The 21,271-nt window shown below is 49.1% G+C and overlaps 11 protein-coding genes across 11 annotated transcripts; 8 read left to right on the top strand and 3 right to left on the bottom strand.

Moving 5' to 3' along the window:
- Positions 1-1,911, top strand: A1O9_04462 (uncharacterized protein; the record flags this gene model as incomplete). The annotated part of the gene is made up of 1 exon (XM_013406752.1): positions 1-1,911. The coding sequence occupies one exon, from the start codon at positions 1-3 to the stop codon at positions 1,909-1,911; it is 1,911 nt and encodes a 636-aa protein (XP_013262206.1).
- A 411-nt stretch (positions 1,912-2,322) lies between these two features.
- Positions 2,323-3,477, top strand: A1O9_04461 (uncharacterized protein; the record flags this gene model as incomplete). Its single annotated transcript, XM_013406751.1, has 3 exons — positions 2,323-2,776; positions 2,831-2,950; positions 3,005-3,477. 3 exons carry the CDS (start codon positions 2,323-2,325, stop codon positions 3,475-3,477), a joined length of 1,047 nt encoding a protein of 348 aa, XP_013262205.1.
- A 368-nt stretch (positions 3,478-3,845) lies between these two features.
- A1O9_04460 (uncharacterized protein) lies at positions 3,846-6,177 on the top strand (the record flags this gene model as incomplete). Its single annotated transcript, XM_013406750.1, has 9 exons — positions 3,846-3,927; positions 3,982-4,046; positions 4,101-4,526; positions 4,579-4,683; positions 4,739-4,863; positions 4,922-5,064; positions 5,131-5,832; positions 5,897-6,036; positions 6,103-6,177. 9 exons carry the CDS (start codon positions 3,846-3,848, stop codon positions 6,175-6,177), a joined length of 1,863 nt encoding a protein of 620 aa, XP_013262204.1.
- A 473-nt stretch (positions 6,178-6,650) lies between these two features.
- Positions 6,651-8,372, top strand: A1O9_04459 (uncharacterized protein; the record flags this gene model as incomplete). The annotated part of the gene is made up of 1 exon (XM_013406749.1): positions 6,651-8,372. One exon carries the CDS (start codon positions 6,651-6,653, stop codon positions 8,370-8,372), a length of 1,722 nt encoding a protein of 573 aa, XP_013262203.1.
- Positions 8,373-8,440: 68 nt separating this feature from the next.
- Positions 8,441-9,021, bottom strand: A1O9_04458 (uncharacterized protein; the record flags this gene model as incomplete). The annotated part of the gene is made up of 2 exons (XM_013406748.1): positions 8,441-8,860; positions 8,932-9,021. 2 exons carry the CDS (start codon positions 9,019-9,021, stop codon positions 8,441-8,443), a joined length of 510 nt encoding a protein of 169 aa, XP_013262202.1.
- Positions 9,022-9,451: 430 nt separating this feature from the next.
- Positions 9,452-11,475, top strand: A1O9_04457 (uncharacterized protein; the record flags this gene model as incomplete). Its single annotated transcript, XM_013406747.1, has 6 exons — positions 9,452-9,773; positions 9,830-10,103; positions 10,177-10,354; positions 10,413-11,021; positions 11,079-11,182; positions 11,250-11,475. The coding sequence occupies 6 exons, from the start codon at positions 9,452-9,454 to the stop codon at positions 11,473-11,475; spliced, it is 1,713 nt and encodes a 570-aa protein (XP_013262201.1).
- A 561-nt stretch (positions 11,476-12,036) lies between these two features.
- On the top strand, positions 12,037-13,878 carry A1O9_04456 (uncharacterized protein; the record flags this gene model as incomplete). Its single annotated transcript, XM_013406746.1, has 1 exon — positions 12,037-13,878. The coding sequence occupies one exon, from the start codon at positions 12,037-12,039 to the stop codon at positions 13,876-13,878; it is 1,842 nt and encodes a 613-aa protein (XP_013262200.1).
- An 80-nt stretch (positions 13,879-13,958) lies between these two features.
- On the bottom strand, positions 13,959-15,870 carry A1O9_04455 (uncharacterized protein; the record flags this gene model as incomplete). Its single annotated transcript, XM_013406745.1, has 4 exons — positions 13,959-14,442; positions 14,522-14,873; positions 14,926-15,569; positions 15,623-15,870. 4 exons carry the CDS (start codon positions 15,868-15,870, stop codon positions 13,959-13,961), a joined length of 1,728 nt encoding a protein of 575 aa, XP_013262199.1.
- A 1,878-nt stretch (positions 15,871-17,748) lies between these two features.
- Positions 17,749-18,454, top strand: A1O9_04454 (uncharacterized protein; the record flags this gene model as incomplete). Its single annotated transcript, XM_013406744.1, has 2 exons — positions 17,749-17,766; positions 17,822-18,454. The coding sequence occupies 2 exons, from the start codon at positions 17,749-17,751 to the stop codon at positions 18,452-18,454; spliced, it is 651 nt and encodes a 216-aa protein (XP_013262198.1).
- Positions 18,455-18,470: 16 nt separating this feature from the next.
- On the top strand, positions 18,471-19,325 carry A1O9_04453 (uncharacterized protein; the record flags this gene model as incomplete). The annotated part of the gene is made up of 3 exons (XM_013406743.1): positions 18,471-18,635; positions 18,700-18,838; positions 18,907-19,325. 3 exons carry the CDS (start codon positions 18,471-18,473, stop codon positions 19,323-19,325), a joined length of 723 nt encoding a protein of 240 aa, XP_013262197.1.
- Positions 19,326-19,753: 428 nt separating this feature from the next.
- Positions 19,754-20,684, bottom strand: A1O9_04452 (uncharacterized protein; the record flags this gene model as incomplete). The annotated part of the gene is made up of 3 exons (XM_013406742.1): positions 19,754-20,188; positions 20,271-20,584; positions 20,636-20,684. The coding sequence occupies 3 exons, from the start codon at positions 20,682-20,684 to the stop codon at positions 19,754-19,756; spliced, it is 798 nt and encodes a 265-aa protein (XP_013262196.1).
- Positions 20,685-21,271: the final 587 nt, after the last annotated feature.

Below are 21,271 nucleotides of genomic sequence, written 5' to 3'. Positions count from 1 at the left end.
ATGGCCTCGGCCATGCGCCAGCGCCGGAGACCCGCCAGAATGACGCTTTCGCAACAGGTCGATCGAAAGCCCTCCGAAAGGACCAGAGGGAATAGACCTGCGACAGGCCCTTTTGCTGGAATGAACCAGACGGTTGCGAATATTCCTCCACGACGACGGTTAGACTCGCGCATTCTCTCCAAAGGGAGACGATCAATTGATGAAAGATCTGCCAATAGGCCCAGGAGCAGGCCTGTCTGGGCTGTTGCTTCCACAGGAGTTGAAGATGACCCCGCTATCCCTAACAATGGAGACTCACAGGAGAAATCAGCAAAGCCCACCCGGAAAAAGAGGAGCGACGATGATCGACCTTTGTTTCACGCCCTGAAAATGCAGCAGGCCTTGACACCCATGTCCTACGCTCAAAGAGACACCATCAAGGCCAGGTTGGAGAAGATCACTACCTTTGAAGAGCTTGGATTGATGCCCTATGTCACCAATAGTGTGTACACACAGTTGCTCCCTCATTTGAAAGAATACGCTCCAACGCCGGTGCAAAAGCTCGCCATTCCCGCTCTACTCAGCAAAAGGGGCGCCTACGAGAAGGAGAAGAACCAAAAGGTCACTGGCAAGGCCCGCTTCGACAAGTTTCTTCTGGCCGCGGAAACTGGCTCTGGCAAGACATTGGCATACCTCTTGCCTGTCATCAATGCTGTCAAGCAGCAAGAGGAGCTGGATAACATACAAGAAGCGGAACGAAAAGCTCAAGAGGCAAAGGAGAAGGAAGAGCGCCTTCAAAACAACGTCTTTGCTGCCGATCCATCAGAGACTGAGAAGAAATTCAAGTTTCACCCAAACACGGGCCGACCACGAGCTTTGATCCTTCTTCCTTCCTCCGAATTGGTCACTCAAGTAGGCCAAGTTGTCAAACTACTTGGCCACACGATTAAATACAAATCCGCCAACTTCTCTTCCAGCAACTCTCCGACCTTGATATACAAATCACTCTTTAATCCGATCGGCATAGATATAGTTGTCTCTACGCCTCACTTGATCGGATCTATTGCCCAAAAGGAGCCCAATATCCTTTCTCGAGTTCAATACCTCGTTCTGGATGAAGCGGATTCCCTCTTGGACCGATCCTTTGCAGAAGCCAGCGTCAATATAATTGATCGCTGTGCCCCCTCACTCAAGCAGCTCATTCTCTGTAGTGCGACCATTCCCCACAGTCTTGATCGATTTATCGACAAGAACTTCCCTGACGCCAAACGAATCGTGACACCCAAGTTGCATACCATTCCTCGTCGAGTTCAACTCGGAGCCGTTGACATTGACAGAGATCCTTATCGTGGTTCACGCGACTTGGCCTGTGCCGATATCATCTGGCAGCTCGGCAAGGCTGTGCACGATGATGCCCTTGCAAAGCACACAGTCAAGCACATCTTAGTTTTTGTGAACCAGCGGGAAAAAGCTGAAGAGGTGGCGAAGTTTCTGGTCATCAAAGGCGTCGAGGCTGTATCCTTGACACGAGACACTACAGAGCAGCGACAGGCAGAAATTCTAGCCTCGTTCACCGCTGTGGACAGGGTCGAAGGCGAAGACAAAGAAGAGAAAAAGCCGAAGAAATTCTCCAGCTTCATCCCCTTCGATGATACCTTTAAAGAATTCAAGGATAAACCGACAAGGCATCTACCCAACACAAAAGTCCTAGTCGCGACAGATTTGGCCTCCCGTGGAATTGACACACTGGCAGTGCGTCATGTTGTGCTGTACGATGTGCCACATACCACAATCGATTTCGTGCACCGCCTGGGCCGTATGGGCCGTATGAATCGTCGAGGACGTGGTATCGTTCTGATGGGGCGTGATGATCGTAAAGACATAATTAGAGAGGTCAGAGAAGCGATGCATAAAGGTCAAGCTCTGATATAAACCGAGGCCATCACTCAACCGTCACTCTTGCTGAAAATACTTGCTGGACATTCTTGTTCTTGCATAACTGTGTACATCATATGTATATTATATACTCTGACTCTACTAAGGAAGGGGAAAAAGTTACAATACGAGCATGAGCGGCCATTTGGCCTATGCGTTCGCGTAAATCTTGCTGCGATGCGATGAGGTATTGCGATCTCAATCTGCTTCCAAATGGACATGCAGAGGAGGTGAGTGAAGTCTCCAAGCCAAAGCCGTACACTGAGCAGGTGGGGTAGCGGTCTCTACCGACGGCACCGAGAGTCTGGATTGTGTAGCTTATTTGGGCTTCCTGACAACTGATTCATGAGCGATTTAGACTGCTTGGACTGGCCCCGACCATCTGGAGTCTTACAGCTCCAACGCACCATGGCAAATCTTTTGTTGTTGATCTTGCGCCATCCTCTACGATCGCTTATCTTTACGCACTCCTTCTTCTCTCAGATACTTCTAGCAATTCTCCGACGACTGCTATTGCCACATTTCCCATCCCACCAATCTTTGCGACTTCAAATCCAACGTGCATATCTCGCCGCTGCGTCGCTGACATTTCCAGATTTGACCCACAGACTTCCGGTAGGAGATCTGTCTCCTGACCGAGCTCGGAAGGTGGAAGGCACGCCAGCCTACCTCATCCCAGGCTCTCGACAAATTTCAGACTTTGCATGTCCGAAAAACGGCACGCAAGCATGTGTCGCGTTGTTTGCGCATGGTGGTGGCTATGCACGCGGAGAGGCGAGGATGTACGCCAACTACATGGAGCGATGGGTTCGAGGTGCTGCACAGGCGAAGCTTGACCTCCTCTTTCTGTCAGTGGAATATCGTGAGTTCGACTGACACCCTTCAATATCTACCACTCTGAATATGAATGACACAGCACTTTCCACCGAGAAAAGCCATCCGGCGCAACTGAACGCCTTCATTCAAGGCTATCGATATCTGCTTGACAGTGGTGTGAAGCCTCAAAACGTCATTTTCATGGGCGATTCAGCCGGTGGTATGTTTATTGCAAGCTGAATACAAATCCGTCGCTGCTGATAGTGTTATCTAGGTGGCTTATGTATTCTGTCCGGGATTACCCTCAAACGCTTCGGTCTACCACAACCAGCGGCAACGGTCTTGATCTCTCCGTGGATGGACTTGACTCTGAGCGCCTACCAAGGAGGGAACGCCGCCGTCGAGACTGACTATTTTATGATGGCGAACGAGAATGTACCTGGTCTTGTATCACTGTTTATTGGCGGCTTGCCTCCAGACTCTCCTGAAGTCAACCCCCTTTGTTGCCAGCCCGCCGACATCAAGGGGCTAAACCCGCAGCTTATTTTCACCGGTGGTGCCGAGTTTGCACGCCGCGATTCCGAACTGTGGGCCGAAAAGTGCAATGAAGCAGGTGTAACGCACAAGATGATCATTGAGTGGGGACAATTGCATATCTACGCTGTGGGTTCAAAGTTCACGGCACCGGCAGTTCGAGGAAAGACGGATAACTTGATCATTGATTGGATCAAGGAGCATGTCAAATAGTCAGCCCTACAGTTCAAGCAAATCTCATGTATTTCGTGAACCCAGTGTGGGAATTCAACTGTATCGAATCCTCGCCTGCTCATATTTACAGAAAACCTCGGCATCTTCTCCGCACGAAAAGGGGGGACAAGGCTGAGGATCATGAAGCTCGGCGCCGATGCGGGGAAGCCTGAACATCGGTGGACGTTGAAGCCTTGTCTCGGAATGTTCAAGATGCTGTTCCGTTAATTCATACCTGTACGTAGTATGATGATAATGATGCTATGTGCATGAGGCTAGTGCAATCTAACCTTGCAAGCATTTTGAAAGCCAAATTGTAATACTGATACTCAATTTCATGGTTTTTGGTGCCTGTTGATATACTCATGATGAGCCAAGGTGTGATAGACAAAGGGAAAAGACCTATTCTGGTTGGGAGTGTGTCTGGCTCAACCGGCGACAGGTTGGATGGTACGAATACCTAGCACCAGTTGCAAGTGGTGAGCAATTGCTCACACCACATAGGATTGAAGTCGATGCTGAGAGGCGACATAATAATCGATGCAATTATCGGAGACTGGCTATCAGAGGTTCGATAGTGCGAGGAACTGCTATCAAAACTCAAGTTGTTAACGAATTAACAGGTCAACTTGGCTTCGAGATCACTACAACTTCGAGCAGGGAAGAAAGGTGGCTACGAACCGGGATTCCTGTACTCTCTACGAGAGGGTCTTGATGATTACCTCAACTACCAGAATCAAAATGTTCGCATTGCCGTAAATGCGGGCGGTCTGAACCCCAAAGGGCTCGCAGAAGAGGTGCAAAATCTATTGTGCTCTCGAGGTTCAGAAAAAAGGGTCGCATATGTTGTTGGGGACAATCTACTCTCCCAGCTGGAAAACCTTGATATTCAGCCGCTTACCAGAGCAACTGGGAACTTCCAGAATTGGAAGCGGAAATACCCCGAAATCATCCTTGCCAATGCTTATATCGGATGTTGGGGAATAGTGCGCGCACTGGCGGAAGGAGCTGATATTGTAATATGTGGGAGATGTACGGATGCAAGCACGGTATGTCAGCCTTTTAGCAACAAATTTACGTTTACTGAGAACAATCATCAAGGTCATGGGAGTAACAGCATGGTGGCATGGTTGGAGCCAGGGTGAATTCGACAAGCTAGCAGGCTCTCTGATGGCTGGCCATCTGATAGAATGTGGCTGTTATGTGGTATGAGTGACTTATTTGACTTCTCTCTTTTGTTACTAAGATCTCTGGATGGCAGACCGGGGGCAACTTTGGTGGCTTTCAGAACCTGAACCCCCGATACTACGATCTATCATACCCAATTGCTGCCATCGCAGCGGATGGGACAAGTGTGATCCAAAAGCACGCCAATCAGAATGGGATGTACGTGTCCAAGCTCTGATGCTGCGCTTGAGCATATGCTTACCCGATGTTTGTTCAGTGTAACGACAGACACTGTTCGAGGTCAGTTCTTATACGAGATACAGGGTTCCTTTTACTACAACCCCGATGTGATTGCAGATATCACACGCATCAATTTCGACCAAGTTGGCAAAGACTCGGTGCAGGTTTCAGGGGTCAGAGGTGAGAGGAACCATTCCAAATCTTAATGTGAATTCCATCAGGGTATTCAGACTTCTCATCTTCTAGGACTTCCTGCTCCTGAGACTCTCAAGATTGCCATTATGGCGATCGGTGGATATCAAGCCGAATTTTCACTATACGTCACTGGCCTCGACACCAAAGAGAAGGCAGCGAGCTTTGAGTTAATGTCTCGCAGAATGGTCGACGAAAGCCAGTTTGAAATCTTAGAATTTCAGCTATATGGGAGTCCAAAAGGGAACCCGCGTAACCAGCTCGAATCAACACTACAACTTCGGATCTTTGCACAAGCTAAGGATCCAAAGGCAGTCGCTCCTGGTCGTTTTCTTGGTCCTCTTATGAGTAACCAGCTCTCGGGATATCCAGGACTCACCGCAAATTTCGACTTTCGGACTGCGGATCCAAAATTGTTTTGCACATACTTTCCCGGCTTGGTAAACCAAAAACACGTCCAGCAAGTTGTGCATTTTGCCACGATGGAGGACAGCGCTCCAGGTATTCTTGCTCCAAGGGCTACAGCATATACACCAGTCGACCTTCTACCCATTCAACCCGACTATCAACCGACTAATCCAGTGGCATTGCCTTCCTTCGGGGCAACAGTCAGGGCGCCACTCGGGTTGGCGGTCTACGCCCGGAGTGGCGATAAAGGTGCGAATGTGAATGTTGGCTTCTTCTTTCCCCGGGGTCCTCATGAATCAGCCAAGTATGAATGGCTTCGAAACTTTCTGACTACGAGCACACTACGAGGTACGTTCTCTGATCTTGCAATTTGCGTGACAATCACCCCGGAATTTAACAATTGTGCTGCTAGAGCTACTTGCCGATGAAGCAACATCCGATACATATATCGAAAGATGCGAATTTCCGAACATTCGAGCCGTTCATTTTGTGATACATGGGATCCTGGGCGCCGGCGTCAGTAGCTCTGTCAAGATGGACTCGCTGGGAAAGGTAGGCTGCACTTCTCTACACTATTGATGCGGTAGCTGGATTCCTCACGGCTAACATTGAGCTCAGAACGTCGCTGAATACTTAAGAGCTCGACATGTAGACATTCCACAGAAGTTTCTTGAGAAAAAGGCGGTTTTGTAGGCCCCAATTGAAATGATGCCGGAAGTTCTGCTAAGAGTAGGAGAGACTGTTGCTATGCTCGAGCTTTTGGTTTCTCCACGTTTCCATGGGCTGCCCATGGCTCCGTGCCAGGTAATGAAAGTAGGCTAAGGATTTAATGGTATAGAAATGCACTAAAGTCTCGGCTTTATTAATTTGGTCAAATAAATCCGTCAAGCAGGTAGAGAAAGTGATACTCGGTCTCAAATCTAGCAAGCCGGCCATTGAGAGTCCGGGCAGTTCATGTGCGGAGATGACCATCGAGTTCAACCCAGAGAGATGGACAGAGCTCGGGAGACAAGCAAGCCAGGCTCCCTTCGGTACCGACACAATCAGACCTAGGCAGTTGATGATCGAACGTGAAAGATGGATGCGCTCCAGCACAGTCTTAAAAGTGTTGTTGCACGGCTCACCAACAGCCAGCTCAATGCAAAGACCAAGTAACAGGGACAAGAATGATTGAGCAACCTACGTCATACTCTGTTCCAGAGCAGAGCACGGCACTCTTGAGAGATGGGATCTTGTACAATAAGCTGCACAACTCTCTGCCCTCAGAGTGCAGGGATCTGGCAGCATATGTGAAATTCAAAGGCACAGCAGCACCTAGCATTCCGATCAATTGGAGACTTGCAGAGAGTGTTTCTTCCTTGAAAGGTCTCGAAGCGGTTCTGATCAATGCATTACTCGGGCGAAAGTACAACGAAGCCCCTAAGGAGGTTGTCATCGATACAGATCATGCACAGCTTTTCTTCATGTCTTCCTTGGTCCTGGAGGTGGATCCGAACTTCTCAGCGCCTATCACACCGACTCCTATTCGTGATTTAACGGAGAGGTATGCCAAGTATTTTCCTAATGGTGACCTCCATCAAATGGCTTCATCTCTCTACCGCCGGGCAGCATACAACATCTACAAGACAAAGGATGATCGCTGGTTTCATATTCACGGCAGCCTCAACCCAGATCCGTCCCTGAGAGGGGCACAACTCCCCCTTGACATGCCTGAAATCACCAATATGGAAGATTCGTGGACGCCTTTCATCAATCGCATCAGTGAGAAAACCGCTGAGGAGTGGGACCATATTCTGGGAGAAGAATTCCGACAGGCAGCTACGATATGCCTTAGCCCCCAAGAGTACACCAACAGCCCCCAAGGGAAGGCGAACTCTGCAGTGGGATTGTATCGAGTTTCAAAGCATGAAGGCTCCACACAACCGGCAGGGTGGTGGAACGCCACGGCCTTCACAAACTCTCAGCGCCCTCTTGCTGGTCTGAAAATCGTGGACCTAACGAGAGTCATTGCAGGTCCAGCAATCGGTCGAGGTCTGGCAGAACTAGGTGCAAGCGTGATGAGAGTCACAGCGTCTCACCTGCCAGACTTTTCGGGCCTTCAGCCAGATTTAAATTGGGGCAAGTGGAACTGCAACTTGGATTTGCGTATTGAGGAGGACCGACTTAAGCTTAAAGCTTTAATACTGGATGCAGACGTTGTTATCGATGGCTACAGACCTGACGTATTCATCAAATACGGCTTCGGTTCGGACCCGGTGTTTGACTTAGTGAAGACCAGAGACCGTGGTATCATCTATGTGCGAGAGAACTGCTTTGGATGGGACGGGCCTCTATCGCATAGAAGCGGCTGGCAGCCTATCAGCGATGCCCACTCTGGTGTGTCCATGGGATATGGTCGTGCCATGGGTAATGACGAGGCTGTGACCCCCGTATTTCCGAATTCGGACTATTGCACGGGGATCGCGGGCACCTGTGGTGTTTTGGACGCTCTTATGCAGAAAGCAGGCCATGGTGGCTCATACCTTGTGGACACATCTCTCAACTACTACAATCAATGGCTTACTTTGACAGTCGGAGAATATCCTCCACATGTATGGGAAGACGTATGGACAAGGAATGGCAATCAAGTCTTCCGGCACTATCACAGCATGAACTATACCATTCCCTGCTACATCGAAATGATGCGGAAGCAAAAGACGTTGCTAAATCTTGAGTACTTTGAGAAGCGGGTTTCCGGAGCCTTAAATGGACTTGTCTTCAGAGTGCCGCGGCCGATCCTTCAATTTCCCCAGAATACAGTGCAGTTGCGCTTCAATGTTGGCACTCGTGGGAATGGAGTTGACGAGGCCAGGTGGCCGGATCATTTATTGACTGAGATTGTAACATAGAGTCAACCTCATATAAGTGTACCGGGAATCTCGAGTAGAATGTTACTACTTTTCATCATAATTTATCTTCATAAATTCGGCTTAGCTTCTTGAAAATTGATACTAGCCTTATTATGTTCCGCAACAGAAAGCAATGCACCCGTCTTCTTGTCTCGCATCTGCCCGCGAATTGTTGCCAGCCGTGTGCCCTGCTGTAAGACTTCGCACTCTATCAAGAGGTCCATGCCTTTTCGTACCGGTCTGAGATATGTGATGAGTAACGTTCTCGACACTCCACCAAACCACCAAAAATCCTTTCGGGCTAAAGGTGCAGCGGCCATCGTCGTGCACATGTCATGGATCATCGCTATGGCTCCACCATGCATGTTCCCCATACGGTTGGTGTACACAGGTGAAGCTTTCATCTCGAACACTGCCGTTGTTTTCTCTGGAGTGCTAGTCGCGCTGACAATTGAAATATCCTCACGCATGAAGATCTCGTCAAACCCCTAGCAAAGTCCAATTGTCAGTCCCAACAGCGGTGCGCCTGAAACTGTGACAGGTCAGTCTACCAGCATACCTCATCCCGTGTCAGACCTTCCTTGCGGTAAGAATCAAGATATGCTTGAATTCGTTCCTTTGGGTCCGCAACAGTAACATCGAAGGCCATACCGGGGATCTTCAGGAGATCCGTTGTGTACCTCTCCACTTTTGATGGCCTATCTTTTTCCATAGTATTTTAGATGATGATAATTGACGGTTGTTGATACAGCCTCTGTTGGCAATGGTAACCTGAAAACGTATAGTCCGAGGTGGCACAGACAGGTACCTTAGTCCAGGTGTCCGGGCTTGGAGAAGTACAGGGTTACCTGTACATGAAGTAGCCTTGCGTCCAACCGTAGACATTGAACCATCCGGCACCGAGTTTGTAATTAAGTGAGATTCTTGGAGAGCCGAGGCTAATTCTCGGTTGCGGGTTTGTGTCTTTAACTCGCTAATGCTTGCCACGAGCTAAAGTTGGTATGTACCACACAGCCTTGGTCGGCGAGACTTTTGATATTCGCGAAGTATCATCACAATCTACAAAGTCTCCAGTTGAGATGGCAAAGACTTACGAGTCACCTTACAAGACACCTATTTTGCCCGTCGACCTCGCGACGTTCATATTTTCCTCGGGCTCCAAGGAAGACCGGTTACGACCTCAATACTTCGATGCCGACAGACCATACCGCAATTTCAGTCTCCAACAAGCGGAGGTATTGGTCAAGAGGTTTGCGAAGGGCTTACTTGATCTCGGTCTGAAGCCGGATCAAAAGGTTCTTTTGTATTCAGGAAACTCCCTGCACTTCCCAATCTTGTTCTGGGGGACAGTGGCTGCGGGCTGTGTGTTTACTGGTTGCTCGCCAAGTGCCTCGGTGACTGGTGAGTGAGCCGGAAACCAAGATTTGCGAGGACCATTTATGAACATTGGTCTACAGAGCTTGCGTATCAATTACGGGACTCGGATGCCCGATTGCTAATCACAAGCAGAGCTGGTGCTTCTCGAGCGCTGGAAGCTGCCTCACAAGTCGGGATTTCAAAAGAAATGGTGTTTGAGTTTATGGAGCCGGATAATCAAACGACGCAAAGCGATATTCTCCCATGGACCAAAATATGGGCCTCAGATGAAGCCAGTGCTTCTTGGACATGGAGAACTTTCTCCTCAGCTGAGGAGGCCCAAGAAGCAACTGCTGTTGTGAATTATTCAAGCGGGTACGATGTAAAGCAACTCTCTCGCGTTATCTGCGAGTGCTACTATCTGTACGCTGATTGCTTCATCGCGCAGAACGACTGGTGTGCCCAAAGGAGTGGAAATATCACATTACAACATCGTATCAAACTCTCAACAAGTCATATTCAAGAGAAGCATGGTCGCAGAAACGACTCGTGGAAAAGAGCGCAAGCAACGCATCGATTTGGTAGGAGAGCGATGGTTGGCTCCTCTCCCTATGTTCCACGCCTACGTCAGTGTCTTTAAATTCGAGTTTCTGGGGCATGCTATTTTGCTAATAGCTTGAATAGGGCCAAATGTATTACTGCATGACAGCAGCGCGCATGGGCGTCAAGGTCTTCATCATGATGGAGTATAGCATCCAGCGATATCTTCTGTTCCTCGACATCTTTGGCATCACCTTCCTCACTGGTGTCCCAACCCTAATGGTAGCCTTGTCCAAACACCCCCAAGCTAAGTCATACAACCTCACGGCAATTGAGTCCGTTGTGACAGGTTCTGCACCGCTAAACCCTGATATTGGCCGACTTGTCGAAAAGACCCACCTTCGTCCAGGAGTGGGTGTCAAACAAGGTTGGGGGATGACGGAAACCACATGCTCCGCAACCGGATTTGCACAAGATGATCAGGATGATGGACGATCAATCGGCTGGCTAAATCCCAACGTGTCTGCTAAAGTCGTCCCAATGCCAGACCACGGATTCGAGCAAACCAATGACATTCCATACACCGTGGGAGAGATTTGGGTGTCTGGACCTAACATCATGAAAGGCTACTACAAGAAGCCAAAGGAAACGGCTGAAGTGATTGTCTACGAAGGTGGAAGACGGTGGTTGCGATCAGGAGATATTGGATATGTTGATTCAAGAGGCTGCTTCTACATTGTCGACAGAATGAAAGTGAGCTGTAAACCCCAGGTGATGATGGGCCGTGGCATGCTGACACCATCCTCAAAGGAACTCATAAAAGTGAAAGGCTTGCAAGTTGCCCCTGCAGAGATCGAGCAGACTCTCTTGTCCCATTCTGCCATTGCAGACGCAGCCGTGATAGGAGAGAAGAGGTGAGCGGCCATTTTTGGCTAAAGAACACCACGATAGTGGTGGAAGACATGGCTAACTTATCCTAAGACCAGATGGTGAATACCCTAAGGCGTTTGTGGTCAGAGCACTAGGGGCAAGCATTACCGGGAAAGAAGTCCAGGGTTTTATCGAGGCTCGAATGTCTAAGCATAAGTGGCTGACAGCTGGAGTCTACTTCATCGACGAAATCCCTCGAACTCCAAGTGGGAAGGCCATTCGACGTGAGTTGCAAAAGTTGAAGACCAGTGTAGCAGATACCTCTGCCAAACTATAGCTGGTAAACAAAATTTCAAAGTAGGGCAAAGCAACACTCACTATTCTCTGCCTTGATAATAGCATAGCATAGCATAGTATTTAAAGGCGGCCTAAACCCTCGATCTTCCGAAATAGGACCATGAACGCAATGTTCAGCTCTCCTGGTGCTGGTCTTCCGAGGTTTCTTCGACTCTGGAAAAGCATCCCATGCGTCAGCTCTGAATAGCACCGGGACGAAGTTCCGATGCAGCTAAGAATCGGCCAAAATCCTAAGATGACCTAGAGCTTGTAGTAACATTGCGCGATGTTAGCATTTTTGATAAAAAGGTGCCGTTCGGCATGTCCGGCGTGTGCTCCATGTTCGGCATTCTCAGAGATTTTGCTGTCGGCACCGATATTGCACAACCCCACGGGCCAGCGTAGTCGAACCAGTGTACCGATACCTCTAGTGACAAGCCAGAAACGCGATCTGAGACGGTCTCGCTTTACCATGTAGTTAAGAAGTAAAGCTAAGCCCCGGATGTCCTATGAGTTTGTTGTGAGCCACGAAATCCTCGACTTCCCAGGCAGAGAACCAGCAATGACTCCCTCAATTTCAGAAATTCAGACGCCCGTCATCACAACTACGCAAGCTGAAGCGGACGCCTTCCCGCAGCTTGACGGGCTGAAGACTAAGATGGTTGGGTCTATGAGTACCGAGGCGCCAGCAGTTGCAAATGGGTATGCCAACAATGGCCATGCTGATTACAAGATCCGCGAGTCGCCTATGGGCACCAAGCGGAAGCTGAAGGTCATCTTCATGGGCATGGGATGCAGTGGCATCAACTTCGCCCACCAAGTTCAGACCCGAATGGAAAACATTGAGCTCACGATCTATGAAGCAAATTCGGATCTGGGAGGGACTTGGCTCGTGAATAGATATCCCGGATGCGCCTGCGATATTCCCAGTGTCTGTTATCAGTACAGCTGGCAGAAGAAGCCTGACTGGGAACGATACTATTCAGGTTCCAAGCAAATATACCAGTACTTTCGCGATATCGCTGCAGATCGCGACGTTCTAAAATTTGCGAAATTCGAGCATAAGATCATCCGCGCGGAGTGGATAGAGGCTGATGGCCAATGGAAAGTCACTATTATGCGCAACGGCGACCCTTCAGACACCTTCGACGATTATGGGGATTATTTCCTTCACGGCGGCGGGGTTCTAAATAATTGGAGATGGCCACAGATTAAAGGATTGGGCGATTTTCAGGGTCCGCTCGTGCACACTGCTCGATGGGACGACAGCGTGGACCTAGAGAATAAGAAAGTGCTCATCATAGGTGCAGGAAGTTCCAGTGTACAGGTGGTTCCGACCATCATTGACAAAGTCGACCAGCTCTTCGTCGTTGCCCGTTCACCTATCTGGGTCACGGCTGGTTTCGCTCCTGCATATGCTGGCACACAAGGAGAAAACTTCTACTACTCGAAAGAGACCCAGCAAAAGTTTCGAGACGATCCCGAGTTCTACCTATCATATTGCAAAGCCATCGAATCCGAGTTGAATGTTCGCTTCAAGTTTTACATCAACGGATCCACCGATGCAAAGGAAGCTAGAGAATACTCGATCAGGGAGATGCAGAAGAAACTTTCTAAGAAACCTGAGCTCATGGATAAGCTGATCCCCAGCAACTTCGGCGTCGGCTGCCGACGTCCTACTCCTGGGAACGGCTTTCTCGAGGCTTTAACTCTTGACAAAACCACCGTCTTGACCGAAGAAATTCAGGAAATCACGAACACTGGATTCATAGATGGAAAAGGAATTTCCCACGAGGTCGACGTTGTCATTTGCGCCACTGGCTTTGATACTAGCTTTCGTTCGGCGTTTCCCCTCCTTGTTGGAGACAAGAACTATCAAAATGAGTACGACGAGGGAGACGTTCAAGGATACCTGGGCCTCTCGGTACCTGGTGTCCCGAACTATTTTGTCTTCATTGGCGCTTATGGTCCCCTCGGGCACGGTTCCGTAATCCCTATGGTGGAGGCGTATACCAACTATATTATCCAAGTGCTAGAAAAAGCGCAGGTCGAGGACATAAAAAGTGTCCGGGTCAACCATTCTGTTGGGGAGGCATTCACCAGACATGCTGACCTGTACTTAAAACGGACGGCTTGGTCTGGGCCTTGCAGTTCTTGGTTCAAAAATGGCATTCCAGGCCACAAACCTCTGTGTTGGCCAGGCTCCAGAGTTCATTATCTCTCAATGCTTCAGAAGCCTCGTTTCGAGGATTTTGACATTGGTTATATTTCAGACAATCGGTTCAATTTTCTAGGAGATGGTTTCGATGTTCGCGAGTTTGATGGACGGGACATCACCTGGTATTACGGGCTCTTAAACAATCAGGACAAGCAGCCAGAGTCTTTTCCGGACCCTGTTTATTGAAGCGCAAGACATGGATTATCATATATCGGACGAAATAATATACACAATCTAGGGCGGCTCGAAACCAGTTTCTGATCAGACTATGTTGCTAAATAAAGATCATCCATCAAATCGTCGTTAAGCTTGCTGCCAAATAGGTTTTGTAGCCAGTCGTAGTTGTCCGTGACGGGTAGGATGCCAAAAACGTCGTCTGACATGGACATAGCCAAGTTTGCATCCGTATTGATGGCTACAGCAATATTGTCCCGAAAATCGACGGGACCGCTCTGCACTCCTGCCTCATAGCCCCTGGTATCGTTTCGCTGATTGACCGGGGATGCATCGCGGTCTCCATCTGGAGTGTCGTTTGGTGATGTAGGGGTAAGCCCAAGGCGAGTCCGGCTAATCACAGCCTCGAACATCCGCACAGTCCAGATCAAACTGCTCCAATACTCACAGCTTTCCTTCAGATACTCGAGCTCCGTGAATATTTGAGTCTTGATGGCGAGCTGCTTGCGGGCAGTGGTAGTCGGGTCAAGTGCGATTTCGATCCGCATAGCAAGGATGGTGGAGGCACAGGTCATACTAGAATTTCTGATGTCAGCAACCGTGATCTTCCTTTAGAAATGCTGATAAAAGTGGTAAAAATCAGAGGGTGACCTACAAAGATAGAGGGCATATGTGGAGCACTTGGTGCATCGAAGCACGTTGAATAATCGTAGAAAGCTCAAACATAGCGGCTTCCTGTCGTCGAGCAGTGCTCTGCATGGAGGGAGCATCGTTTTTGCTGCGATGATATTCTCTGACGGAACGGCAGAATATCGCCTCCAAGCGAAAGCCCATTGCTAGTAGCACCAAGACCCATATGTTGTCTGATGACCATTCTGCAAGTGCTCCAATGTGCATTTCCACAGGAAGCTGTCGTCTCCAGAAGGCGAGCTGGTCACTAAACCGCTCAATGTCGTCTGGTGTAGGAACTATGCCGGGAGCTTTGAAATCATGTATAAATTTCCCACCTGGCCATGTACATTAGCATTTTTTGGACATGGTATCCATCCGCATACTTACTTATGGTTGACAATTTGCAGTATTCGACCATGAAAACTATCTGTAATCGCGGCATAGGGCGGATAATATCGCCGCAGCTAGCTGGTATTTCGATAGGCTCGTCCCAATCCGCTTCTGTCAAAGGAGCAGTGTCACAATAGCGATCATTGAATCTTCTAAGGTTATCGATTCCTGAAACGGCCATAAGTGTGTCTCGATTGTACAGCACCCACCAGATGCGGCGAAATAAATGCCTTGAATGCGTGTCGAGCGTCTCGGACATATAGTTTCTGTGCAGGCCCATTCTAGTGGCAATCCTGCCTGCATTACTCAGCCAGTATCGATAGTCCTTGTCCATCGCATATGTAAATGACAAGGAGCTCAGCATGATCGAACCCTGAAGGAGATGGAGTTGGCTGTTCTCGCATCCAAGGTCGTACAGGAGCCTAGCTTTGGTGAACAGTGATTTTTGAGCTGTGATGCGATCCTTGTAGCTGGCTTCCCGAAGAAGCTCTAGAGGAGCATGCGGCACTGCATTAGCGAGAATCGATTGAAGAAGGAAGGCAGAATGCTGGTTGGTGTCGTAGTCCTGGACAAACTTTACACGATCCAAGATTGGCGCATATGGGTAGATGCAAGCAAAGTAGAGACGAAGAAGTTCGCGGCTAGCTTCTGGTCAGCAATTGAAAACCAAAGGGCTGATGTAAAGCTTCCGTACCAAACATGACGCGGCGGGAAATTGAGGGCACCCTTTTTCTGCAGATATTCTATATCTGCCTCATCAAGACCTGGATACGCTTTTTGCGTGTCAACTTTTGTTCCGTCATCCAGAACAATTATCCGGACAAGTCTGTTTGCTTGTTGGTGGCCTAAAGCGTCTCCCAGAATGGTCATGGAGTTCACTCCATCATGGTACTCTATGACTTCCCGTCGATTGGTGTTTTGTGGTGGTGACGTTGGTGACATTACTGTTGGTCTTCTGCGGGACAATTCTTGCCAGATTCGAACATGCACATCCTCTTCCCTAATGGGCGGATCAGACATGCAACTCGAGCTCTGGAGTTCATCTTCCCCGACAGGATCACCAGTGAGTGGCGTGCGTTGTTGCTGATCAGGTGTCAGGAGGCTCTGATCTCGAGAATCAGTGTGCTGTGCCTCCTCGACGTCTCCAGTCTCTTGTTGCCCTTCGACATTCTCAATGCACATAGGGAGCTTAGATTTCAGTCAGCTGAGACGTACTCACAATCGGCCATGTCAAGAGGAGGTACCATGTAGCTTTCGACTGCGTCTAGGTTCGCCTGTTGTGATGAGGTGCAGTTCATGCCGTTTGGATTCAATGCATTTCGTGGGCGCTTTACAGGTTGTCTGAATTGCGCCAGTTAATTAAAATCCAGAATGATTTCGCAGTTATGAGAGCACCGACCCATGAACCCCCCTATGCGAACTGCCAACAAGCACGCAAGTGCTCGTCTGGTTGCGACGCCTACATCGAGTGCAGGGAATGCCGACTTCCCACGCATTGCATCTCACCTTGCGCACGTGGCAATGTAGGCAGGCCCGTGATTTCTTTGGGGGCCGCTGATCCAAACTCACTCCAGGCCCGAGGTCGCTGGCGGAAGTATTCATGGAATTGTAATACCTCAGAGCGGCAACAGCTTCTTACCCCAGGTATTGTTATGATAGTGGAGGCGTCAACGTATCTTGTAGGACTTCTGCAGCTGAACGGCTGGAACTGCGGTCCACTGGTAAGGTTCTTGAAGGAGCGACTTCGGGGTTCAATGGGAGGCACCCAACCAGAAAGCTTGCTGGTCCCAGTAGCTACACTAGATAGCAAGCTATCTAGCTATTTACCTAGGTCCAGTTAGTTAGGAGCGTTGAGGGGTGATTTTACTTAGGGTCATCCTTTACAAAGGTCATAGACTTACGGAACGAGGAATCGACACAGGCGAGTATTTCGGCCTAGGGATGACCATTGTTTCTACATCGATCACCAGGTCTACGAGGCCTCACTAGTTCAGATACTGGATCCTCAGAATTTCCATTAGATGCTACTACTCATGACTGGTCTAGCCATCATAACAGGGCAGCATCTCACAACGTATGCGGGGTCAAAGCAAAGCCAGCAACTAATAAGTCAATGCCTAGGTTTAACTGCTCGGCACCGTATAATAAGGCGATCTCGGTGCCGAGATCACAGTCTCCCCTCCCCGGCAATGCGACCAAACATGATCGAGGCATAGCATCTCGCAATCCGAGGCTCAGCACAGAGTGATACATTTGGCAGAGGTGCTGAGCCATCCCTCTGTTCTATTGCGTTAGGTAAATTTTGCATGGCGAACCCTGTGAAAATCTCGTCCGTTCATCCACAGTGATATCAACAATCTAGAGCCCATAGCCTCCAATACTTACTTACCTGCGCCGGTATCCGGCAGGTGGAAATCAGGTTCTCATGCCAGGGCTGGCTATCTGAGTTGTCAGAGCTGTTCCACCGCGACGTTGTGCTTCTACACCAATCCGAAAGAACTAGATCCAGTCATCAAAGGCCCCAGTTCTTCGAAGATTCAAGGAGGGAAATCGAGTCGTGGAGTGAAATGTTGTCCTTCGTTACCCATAATTGGGCTGTTTTGGCAGTTGCTATTCTGGTGGTACTGTTAGTCTCGTTGACGAAGGTGGTACTATTGACGACAAGATGGAAGAATGCACCTCCCGGTATATTCCCTGGACGGCAACTTGGCTGCGCGGGAGTCCTCAAATGGCTCACTAAAATATAGGTCCTCCGACTTTACCCTTTGTTGGAAACTTGCATCAGTTACCCAAATGTGATCTCCACTTGCAGTACCAGAAATGGGGCCAGCAATGTCAGTAGAGAGATAGTAGTGAAACGTCCCATGAAAGTTCATGCTTGCTGACATGCCAGTCAGATGGACCTATATTCTCCTTGAAGCTGGGATCGCAGAACGTCATCGTCCTCACTAGTGGCGAACTCATCAAACGATTGGTCGACAAGAGAAGCGGAAACTATTCAGATCGTCCGAAATTGTACATGCAAGACGTCTGGGAAGGCTCCAGGATTATCATGAGAGGGTATGATGCACTATGGAAGGTTGAACGCAAAATCTACCATCAATTCCTGAACATCAATAAGGCATCCAGATACATACCCTACCAAGATTTGGAGACAAAGCAACTCATGGTCGATTTATTGGAGAAGCCGAACGACTTTGAAGACCTAATCACACGATCTACATTGAGCGTGGCGACGAGTATGGCTTATGGATTTCGAGTCTTGGATCCGAAAAGTGAGGTCTTCCAGGAGATGTTCAGGAACACCCACGGATTCTTCTTTATGGTAAACAGCAGTAAACTTCTTGATTGGTACCCTCAACTCCGACCCATTGTTCGAGCTTTGCCTCAATGGCTGTATCCACTGGCCACGAAAGCTAAGCAGATCTACCTTCGAGAAAAGAGCCAATTTTGGCAGCTGTATGAGGAGGCAAAACAGGCGTCAGCTCGGGACGACTCTCTTCCAAGCATGTTTCAACCACGTTGAAGTGTTTCCAAAGCTAATGTTGACCTCAGGCTTCTCTGCAGATATCACTAAGGCCAAGGAGACTTGGAAAGGTAGTGAAAGTGGAAACATCCTCACAGATCATGCAGCTTCCTACATCGCAGGAATTGCCATGGAAGGTGCGGCGGATACCACAAGTAACACCATGGCCGGGCTCATAAAGGTAGGGACAAGATTTGAGCCACCAGCATTCCCAACCTGAAATCTAAACTGATTCTGGACTCTAGGCCATGATACTATTTCCACAAATTCTGCAGAAAGCACAAGCAGAATTGGATGGAGTGGTTGGTCCAGACAGATTCCCTACAATGGAAGATTTTGAAAGCCTCCCATATATACGCCAAACCACCAAGGAGGCACTGAGATGTACGTGTTCCCACTCTACACATACACCAGGAGAATAATGCCGAGAGGTAACAACGTGACTATGCCAGGGCTCCCAACCGCAATCAGTGGCGCCATACCGCATGCAGCACTTGAGGATGATGTTGTCGATGGCTATCGAATTCCAGCTGGGGCAACAGTCGTGCTCGCGGTCTGGGCAGTAAACAATGATCCTCAACTTTTTCCCAATCCCCGTGTATTTGACCCTAGCCGACACAATGCCGACCTGTCCTTCTCCGAGGCAGCTCTTGCCGCGGATTATCGCGATCGCGACAATTGGACCTTTGGTGCCGGTCGACGGATATGTCCAGGTATTCATGTCGCAGAAAGAACATTATTTTTGGCCGCAGCTCGGTTGTTGTGGACCTTCAACATCCGCAAAGCCCGAGATGCCAGTGGCAAGGAGATAGAGGTGGACAGAGACGAGGTCACCCAATCTATTGCTGCTCGTCCACTCCCCTTTCCGTAGGTCTACCCTGAGATCTTCTGCCCAGCATCTGCCTTGTAATGAGAGGAAAAATCGAGCTAAATCATGCCTAATACTTAGATGTGATATTTCCCCTCGCAGTGAACGGCATGCGCAAATTGCTCAGAGCGAATGGGCCGAGGCTAGAAGCCAACTTGATGAGAATGGTTGTTACAAGCACAATGTTCTGCGTTGATTAACTGAAGCTGGCTCCGTGTCAAATCTCAAGTATGCAAGACTGAATCAAGCTGTGGCTCTTAGAGGGACATGCCTTTTGAATACGGCAAGAGCAGTGTCATTACGTAGTAGGCATAAATGGGTTATTCGTGGGTTGTAATGCTCAGTATGTCAAAATACTTAAGCTGGTCCATACTTACATGAAGGCTGCTCGAATATGAAAGCTTTTTTAGGGTCTACGTAGTGGCTGACGACTAAATAACACCTCTCTGTAAAGCCAGGCCTCCGTCACATGGTATCACCGCTCCATGGATGAAACTCGACTTTACACTGCATAAGAACGCAGCTAGCCAAGCCACATCGGACGGATTCCCCAGGCGTCGGACTGGAGTTATGGCTGTCAACGCAGCAGGTGCGTCGGGCGGACTCGTGGCTCGAAATAGATCTGTATCAATCATTCCAGGACATATCACATTCACTCTAATGCCATGCGGACCATAATCTTGTGCATCGACTTTGGCAAACCCAATGACTGAGTGTTTTGATGCGCAGTACACCGACATCCCACTTGAGGCATTGATACCTGCGAGCGAGGAGACGGACACGATGCTCCCTCGTGTGTTCCCGTGCCCTTCTAGAGGTTCTTGCTTCATCATTTGAATGATCTCTGCTCGGTGACATAGCCAAGTCTACAGGCCCAGGGGAATTAGCTCACTCGAATAGCCCTTTCGAACAATATGTTATGGGGCAACTTGAAATCCTGAGACTCACCCCGTGATGGTTGATGTTCACAACTTTGTCATATGTCTCGACAGTAACGTCTGCAATGGGCGTTCTCTGTGGAACAACGCCTGCAATGTTGAGGGCATAGTCGATACGCCCGAATATGGACACGCATTTGTCAACCATTTCTTGAACAGATCGCTCATTGGAAATATCAACCTTCAGAATTTCCACTCTGGCGTTTTCAATGGCCTCTTGGATTTGCTGTTTAGTCTTCTGGAGGCCGTCAAAGTCGACATCTACAAGAAAAATCCTGGAGCAGCCTTCTTGTGCAATGGCCATTGCGGTGCCCCTGCCGATTCCTGGCATTTGCCGTGATTAGCATCCATTCAATGCATCGAAGAGCACCGCACCTGAGGCTGCTCCCGTAATCAAGCAGGCTCCGGGCAGATTGAACGCCATCTTAAGGCTCTGGTAGTACTTGGCTTGCTGGTATATAGGTGTAGTGTTGGATCACTGACAGTGTGTAGACAAGAGATCCAGAATTACCATGACACTACCTAGGTAGTATCATACGAAAAACCTGCACACCCGTCCTCTCGGTCTGGTTAGTGACTCGGCGTTTTGTTCATCCTCGGCTGACCTGCTGCTTCCTCAGCGCCCCCGAGCCCTGCAGACTTTCCTTTTACTCTTAATTCATCAACACCAACTTCGGTCAACTTCGGTCAATTTTAAACGAGGGGACCAATTTGAGATGCTGGGTGGCGGCCTGACCCGTGGGGGAGGGTTGGCCGAGTTTGGTGGCACCTCGCGCAGTTCACATTGAGTTAAACTATGGCCACTGCCCACCCAGCTGCCCACAGAAACTTTAGATAATCACTTCAACACAAAGCCATGATACATGGGTTACACTGGGAGGTCTTATTCCGGCCACCTACCAATATGCTCGAACTGTTCGGTCGGAATGCCCATATGTTTCAGCTTCAAATGAATTGTTGGTCCCTCATTCTCCTTGATTCGTGCTGCAAGAAGCATTTCATCTTTGAGCA

This window comes from Exophiala aquamarina (assembly GCF_000709125.1).
Source record: "Exophiala aquamarina CBS 119918 chromosome Unknown aczIA-supercont1.3, whole genome shotgun sequence".
NCBI lineage: Eukaryota > Fungi > Ascomycota > Eurotiomycetes > Chaetothyriales > Herpotrichiellaceae > Exophiala > Exophiala aquamarina.
This window is presented reverse-complemented; position numbering and strand designations above follow the sequence as displayed.